This window comes from Mesocricetus auratus, unplaced genomic scaffold (assembly GCF_017639785.1).
Source record: "Mesocricetus auratus isolate SY011 unplaced genomic scaffold, BCM_Maur_2.0 Super-Scaffold_100022, whole genome shotgun sequence".
Taxonomy (NCBI): Eukaryota; Metazoa; Chordata; class Mammalia; order Rodentia; family Cricetidae; genus Mesocricetus; species Mesocricetus auratus.
The window spans coordinates 18,477,157-18,485,338 of NW_024429203.1; the positions used below are offsets into that span (position 1 = coordinate 18,477,157).

Sequence of the window (8,182 nt, forward strand, 5' to 3'; positions counted from 1 at the left end):
TAACATGATAAACACAATCTTATTTTTAACCAGTTATGTAATACTAAATGTAAGCTACTTTCAAATATTTCTCAATTATAGTACATAACTGTAATTTATAAACTGTATCATGAAATATACTCCAAAACTAAACAAAATTTACCAGGTGCTGTTCATCATATGTTCCTATCACTTTGCTCAATTTAGATACATCATTTCTCTTAATAAATATCTGGGAATTACTAGCATATTTTAAGATTTTTTGAGTCCATACTTTTGTACATGCAAATTACATTAGTGTGTATTACATTTTAGCTTCCAAACACATGAATAAATCTGGAAGATACCAAGCTAAGTGAAATAATCCAGTCACCAAAGGAATAATACTAAATGATTCTATGTATATAAGGTAACTTTAATCTACTAAAGCAGAAAATGCAGTAATGATTACCAGAGCATGGAGTTGCAAGAGACAGGGTAGGTATGTTCAGCATTTGCAAGTCTTTACTAATACTAAGTGAGTTAGGTTACAAAATATTCAAAGTAGTATAATACCTATGGGTAATATGGAGTTGTACACTCAAAACAAGGCACATATCATGTTAAGAATCTTGATGAAAGAATCAACCAATCAAGAATCACAATGTAATAAAAGAAAATGTTGCTTAGTGAAAGATGTACAGATTACTCTGTTTTCATCTGCAATATCATTGGTGTTTGTATGTGTCCAAATTAATCAAACTGTATTTGATTAAATATGTGGAGAACATTGTATATTAATCGCACATCAACAATACTGTTAACAAATTAACGTTCTCACCTTAAACCATTCTTATATTTTTCTTATGCGCTATTCATCTCCAAGATTAATTCATGGGGTGTTAAGGCAACTGTTATATAGGGAAGATTGTTTGGATTGTCCATCCAGTACAAATGGGCACCATCACACTGATGCTGGGAGCAAAGCAGAACAGGAAGTGATGTTACTTCCTCTTAGAGAATGTGTAAGACTCAGACTTCAGGGAAGTTATACACTCAAATTGGGTAAGAGCCCAACAACTACTGTCTAAGACTCAATGACAAGGCAGGTGACAACAGAGCTACTATGATGTGACCAGTATCCTGAGATAACCTTGTAGCCTTGTGAGAGGCAAGGAATAGATGATGGTGAGAAGAGTAAAAAATGTGGACAAATTTGTGCCTGTGCTTGAGTTATACAGCTACAAATGAATACTACAGAAGGTACTGAATGATGAGCAGATATGTACCTGACTTGAAGACTTGAAGACTGGGATACTCGGGGTCAACGGCTGCATCAAGTGAGGGCTATCTTCTTGCTTAATGCCATGTTGGAACATAAAGGACACGAGCACACATGGTAGAGAGTACAGACTATTCTGAACTTGTATGTTAGAGAATGCAGAAGATTCTGAACTTGTACTTATTTTAAAAACCCACATATGATAACACTTATTTTCCTAACAGCATTTCTCTATTAAAGCAATATTGTCATTTAAAGGTCTCAGGCCTTGACAATCTTTCATAAGAGATAAAATTCATAACATGTGAACTGTGCAGGGCTCATAACATCCACATCCACCCACATTGGAGTCTTTAATTGAGGTAAAATAATGAGATAAATTTAGGTAAACCAAATATAATAATTAACTATAAAACTTTCCAGTCTAATGTCAGAAAGTCTGGTTTTATTTTGAGTTAACCATATCAACTGCCAAATGTTCTTAACTTTTTCTAGTAACATATAGAACTGCCCCATAATGGGGCAATTATCCTTTACAGAAGAAAACTAGCTGGACAGATAACCAATTGTTTTCTGAGAAGTTTACTAGTTTCTAACCCCACCAGTAATGTATGGTGATCCCACATTATTTCTATATTTTGGTCAGGCAAGACTCATATTTTAATATATTAAATAAAGTTTCCAAATAAGAGAGATTATAAATTAAACTATTGCCTGTTATACCTGGAGAAAGTTAGTGTTGCAGATATCGGTCTTCATTTCTAAGATGGGTTGGCTGCCCAGAATGACTTAGAGGACTTAAACCACCCAATAACAACCAGAAGAAAAAACAAAAAATAAATCACTGGCTTCCAGGTCCACACATAAACATATTCTGTCAACACTCCCTGCATAGTATGTGAATTTGACCATTTTACATCCAACACCTCATGTTTGCAGTGGAAAACATGAAAACCCTGGAAAAAGTGACTTGTTCAAATCTCCTCAGTGTTGAGGGAGAGGAGTGAGGAGAGAGGAAGGAGCAGGGAATGTGAAAATTGTGTCATGTGTTCAGTGCTCTATATATTTTACTTTATTAACTCCAATTAATTTCATCAAAATTTTATTATAATTTACTTATTTGTAGTATTTATAATCAAGTATTGGTCCTTTAACATAATGGGCAAATACTCTAATTCTGAGCTACATCCTTGGTCTTGTCTTGATTTCATTACTTTTTTGGTTCTTGTAAATTGTAATATAATCACATTTCTTATCTTTCCTCCCTCTAGAACCTCTCATACCCTCTTTAACATTCACAGCATCCACTTTAATTGTTGTTGTATGCATATATGTATATGCCTAAATATTCCTAAATATACCCTGCTAGGTCATAATGTTGTTGCTCAATTGTGAGTTTTCATGTATAACACCATGTGTTCTTATAAAAAACTTTGAGTTCACATAGTGCTGTCGCCATGTTCCTAAATATAGGATCATTTACTGGTGTACAGACAGCCTCTCAGGGGTTGTATCACTTAAAAAAAAAGAACCGACTCTCCTTTCCCTAACAGCAGTAAATTGCCAGTAGCCCGTCACCTAGGAGTGAAAGCTCCTGATTGCCTCCCTCCTCCATGCCTGAATTTTCTCTGGCTTGATTATGTACAGGCGCTGTGCGTGCTGTTACAACCACTATGAATTTACATGTGCACTGTCCTGTTGTATATAGAAACACTTTAACTGTGCTCATCCACTACCTCTAACTGATAGTCTTTTTGGTTCCATTTCTACAGTGATCCTTGAGTTTTGGAAGGAGGGGCATAATGTAGACATCCCGTTTAGACATAGTCATGCTATAGTCTCTCATTCTCTATTTATTATTAAGTTGTGGATCACTATGTAAATTGCTATCCACTGCAAAAAGAAGCCTGTCTAATAAGGGTTAAAAGAGGAACAAATGTATCAGTACAAGGTTAAGTTGTTATGAGTCAATTTAACACTATGTCTACTTAACAGAATAGTAGCAGATTATCACCTAAGGATTATGACCTATCTGGCCACAGACTCTTGGCCCCTATTTGGTGCTGGTCATGGTTTCTGTCTTGTAGAGCAGTCAGTCCTTAAATCCAATGCACCATTCTCATGACATTTGTGCCACTAAGGTGCCAGTGATCCTATCTTGTCAGGCTGTGGTGATTCCATGCAGGCAGGCAAAAATTATTCATAAAAAGACAAGAATGAAACTCAGCTCCTCCCTATTTTATTGTAAATGGTGCTAAACCAAGACTTCTAGAGCCTTGTCAAGATCATTTTACGTTAAGCACAGCACAATTTGGGGGAAAAGTAATCAGATATTAACTCAATACCTAAACAATTTAGGACATATTTACATTGAGATTCCTTACCAAGTACATCTGACTTCTTTCACAAGAATGTGTACTGTTGACTCAGAGATAGTACCCAAGATTTAGTTCTAGCAAGCTTGACTGAGATAAACATAATGCCTATGGTATCAGAATCAGCCCGGCTCTAAGACATAGAAGCCACTTCTGCTGTTGTGAAGCACAAGTGACCTCACTCATAAGAGTGTGTTTTACGATCTAAAACAATGCTTGAGATTTAGGGAGAAAGGTCTTGGATAAGTAAAGACATAAATTCTGGAAGATAGAGGCAGAGACTGTCTCATCAGACAGCAAAGGATCACCAGGCTGCAAAACTACATCATTCCTGACATTCCAGAAAGAGCAGTTATGTACCTCATTCCGTTGAAGAGATAAGCTGTGCACTTAACTTTCCTGGCTTCTTTGCACAAGGCCAATCATTGTTGTAGCTTGCTGTGATTACTGTTCTCCTCCAGAAACTTCCATAGATCTTTCCAGCACTATGAAAGCTAACTGTTAGAGAAAACCTTCCAGGCCAGTACTTATGGCTTTCCATTATACGGTAGCTCCACTGAAGTTCCTCTTACATATGTATATGGACTCATTTCAGAAGGCTCCTGCAGTAACAGGTTTCCATATGACTTTAAAAAGTCGTTACTCCTGCCCATCCTCCTCATATTTCCTTCCCTGTCATGCTTTCCAGCTACCTCCCCACTTAATCCTTCTCGCTCCATTATTACCCATTTCCTCTTTGTACCACCTGTGCTATTGATTTTGGCTTTGTGTTGCTGTTTTACTGACTATTGGGAATATAACTGCAATGAAAAGAGATGAACAAATACTATGTAGTAGAATATACAGTCATTTGGGAATATGTCTCAAAATTGCACATTTTGGACTGTGTGGGAAATCTAGTAATTTTTTTAGAAACTTTACCCTGAGGAAATCTTGGAAATCAAAATAGAAAACACCAAAAATTATTCAGATTCAAAGAATATACCTTAGTGAACATATATATATAATTAAAGCTGGTATTCAAAATGGAAGCTGTGAAGCTTTATGTTCAATTTTGGCATTTACCCATCACCAAAACCAAAAGATCCATGAAAAAGTAAGAAAACATTTAGCTTTATACATATGAACCCAGGAGAATGTCTAGCTTTTTAAAGAACATCTACAGTGATTTCCATGGTGGCTGTACTCCAAGCCTCAGGGAGCAAATCTTTCCATTTTTCCACATCTATACCAGCATTTGTTTAATTTATTTTTATTTTTCCAATATTTATTTAGTTTAAATTAGAAACATGCTTGCTTCACATGTCAATCCCAGCTCCCTCTCCTACCCCTCCTCCCTTGCTTCTCCACCAGCCTCCCACCCAACCCCATACCATTCCCCAGGGAGGGTGAGGCTGAGAGAGCACACCCCTCCATGTGGAATGGGCTCCCAAAGTTCATGCATACAGCATGGTAAGCACTGATCTACTACCCAATGCCCCAGAGATTGCTGAGACCTGCTCACTGACACTACATTCAGGGGGTCTGGGTCAGTCCCCTGCTGGCCTCTCAGCCATCAGTCTGGGGTCCAGGTACTCCCCCTTGTCAGGTCAGCTGTCTTTGTGGGTTTCACCAGCATGTTCTTGACCCCTTTTGCTCATCACTCCTCTATCTCTGTCACTGGGTTCCAGGAGTTAAGTTCAGTGTTTAGTTGTTGGTTTTTTGTTGTTGTTGTTGTTGTTTATTTATTGCATTGTTTTTTTAGATCTTAGTCAATTTGACTGACTACAATGAAATCTCAAAGTTTTAATATGTATTCACCTCATGGAGAATGAGGATTTTTAAAGTTAAATTATTTCTTAGTCATTGACATTTCCTTTTGAGAACTCTCTGTTTAGTTCTAGGCCCTAATTTTTAACTGTAATCTTTGTTAATAATCAACAGTAATTCACATGCTTCGGGTGTGTGTTAGTAATCTGTTTCTCTTCAGTGATAGACTCACAGCTCAAAAATCTGGTCATTTCCAGTTGGATTATTTATTATTATGGTATAAGATGTTGTTGTATCTACTGACAGTTTTTCTTAAGAGATAGTACTTTAAAATACATCTTCCAGTCTGGGTGCTGTCTTCTCAAGTTATAGATGGTGTCTTTTAAAATATAACTTCAATTTTCATCTAGTCTAGTTTACTTTTTTCTATCATAAGTTGCTGGTTATGGCATCTTTATTCCATGTTCACAAAGATATAGTCTGTATTTGTGTCCAGTGTTGTTACTGTGACTCTGACATTTAGTGATAAGGCCTATTTTTTCTACTAATTTTTACACATGATTTGAGAGAGAAATATTGCATATTAATGTTTTCATGTGTCTATTTCTTAAAAATTCTTTGGTACTAAATTATTTTGAAATATTTAAAATTCTCTAAGTATTAATGCATGCAATTTTTCTTGAATGCCAGTTTCTTTCACTTTATCTGTTCACCTGTGTTAACAAAAGTTCTGAAACATTGTAGTAAGTTTTCAAATGCAAAAACTCAAAACCTCCCATTTTGACCAGGTGAGGTAACATGCCTTAGATTACAGAGGCAAAGGCAGGTGGATCTCTTAATTTGAGATGCCAGCCTTTTCTACATAGTTAGTTTCAGGTCATATAATTAGACCCTGTTTCAAAAAAAAGTCATCAATTTGATCAATTTGATTTCACCTTGATAATATTTCTTCTCATTATTCCATGTCCCTTATATATTGTAGGGATTTTGTGATCATTGCATGCCAGAAAAAAATCTTGAGATTTGCATAAGGATTAATCTGACCTTGTACATCAGTTTAGGAAACATTGTTATTTTCACAACATTGAATTCTTTAACTCACAAGCATGGGTTGTTCTTGGGCATCCTTTCATTTATGCAAAGCTTTATGTTTTCAACCATGCTTATACCTGTAAGTTAAATAATTTTTATTTATTTATGTAACTTATTCCTGTGTTTTATTGAAAACCATGAATTAATGCCAATAATTCTTTCTCAGGGATTTTTTTTAAATTTTGTATGTAATATCAACAAATTTACATGTTAAGATGGTTTTATTACTTATTGGCCATCCAATTAAGGTGACTTTTTTTCATTTCCTTGCCTTGTTGTCACAAATTGATCTTCTATTACATTGTAAAATGCATGTGTATAGTATACAAGTTATATTGTTTACTACTTATGGAATGTCTTTCAGCCATTGACATTAAGTGAATAATTGATTGTGTCTGTGTTTGGGTTTTAGTATGATTGAAACATAGTAAAGCACTTTCTCTGTACATATATTGGGAGAATTACAAATTAGGCTTGAAAGGTTATTAGAAAACTCCATTAAAACCATTTGATCTCTCTTCAGTTGTTGGTGGGATGAGTACTAATCTATTCTCATAATGTCTATTATGAATAGTGATAGGCATATCTTCTATTTACCAAGTATTATATTTTTGAAGGTCGAATGCCCAGACTGATAAGATATACAAACAGCCATCTAACTTGGACACACATGACTGAAAGTGCTTGAACTCAGTTTCGCATCTCATTATGTGATAGAACAGGAATTACTTATCTTAATGTTTTTTCCCTTTCCTACAGAGAATTCCCAGAGGAAATGATAGCCAGAAACAACTCCACAGTAACTGAGTTCATCCTTGCTGGATTAACAGATGCACCAGAACTGCAGCTGTCCCTTTTCTTGCTCTTCCTTGGGATCTATGCAGTAACGATGGTGGGGAACCTGGGTATGATCACTCTGATCCTGCTTAGTTCCCACCTGCACACACCCATGTACTTCTTCCTCAGCAGTCTGTCCTTCATTGACCTCTGCCATTCCACTGTGGTTACCCCCAAAATGCTGATGAACTTTGTGACAGTGAAGAATGTCATCTCCTACCCTGAATGCATGACTCAACTCTATTTTTTTCTGGTTTTTGTTATATCAGAGTGTCACATGTTGGCAGCAATGGCATATGACCGTTATGTGGCCATCTGTAACCCATTGCTTTACAATGCTTTGATGTCATCTCAAGTTTGTTCCTGGATGATATTTGGGGTGTATAGCATGGGTTTGATTGGTGCCACAGCTCACACAGTCTGCATGCTGAGAGTGCATTTCTGCAAGGCTGATGTCATAAATCATTACTTCTGTGATCTTTTTCCTTTGCTGGAGCTCTCTTGCTCTAATACTTTTGTCAATGAAGTAGTAGTTCTATGTTTTAGTGCTTTTAACATCCTTTTCCCTACACTGAGTATCTTGAGCTCTTACATCTTCATCATTGCCAGCATCCTCCGGATTAAATCTACTGAAGGCAGGTCCAAAGCCTTCAGCACTTGCAGCTCACACATAGCAGCTGTTGCTGTCTTCTTTGGATCCGTTGCATTCATGTACCTGCAGCCATCATCAGTCAGTTCCATGGACCAAGGGAAAGTGTCCTCTGTCTTTTATACGATTGTAGTTCCCATGCTGAATCCTGTGATCTACAGCCTGAGAAATAAGGATGTCAAACTTGCTCTAAAGAAGTTGTATGAAAAAACCTTCTCATGGAATTTTTTCTTTGATTAA

General features: G+C 36.4%; 1 protein-coding gene across 1 annotated transcript; it reads left to right on the forward strand.

The window, feature by feature from the left end:
• Positions 1–7,231: 7,231 nt before the first annotated feature.
• On the forward strand, positions 7,232–8,182 carry LOC101824152 (olfactory receptor 150-like). The gene has a single exon (XM_005069258.1). The coding sequence runs from the start codon at positions 7,232–7,234 to the stop codon at positions 8,180–8,182; it is 951 nt and encodes a 316-aa protein (XP_005069315.1).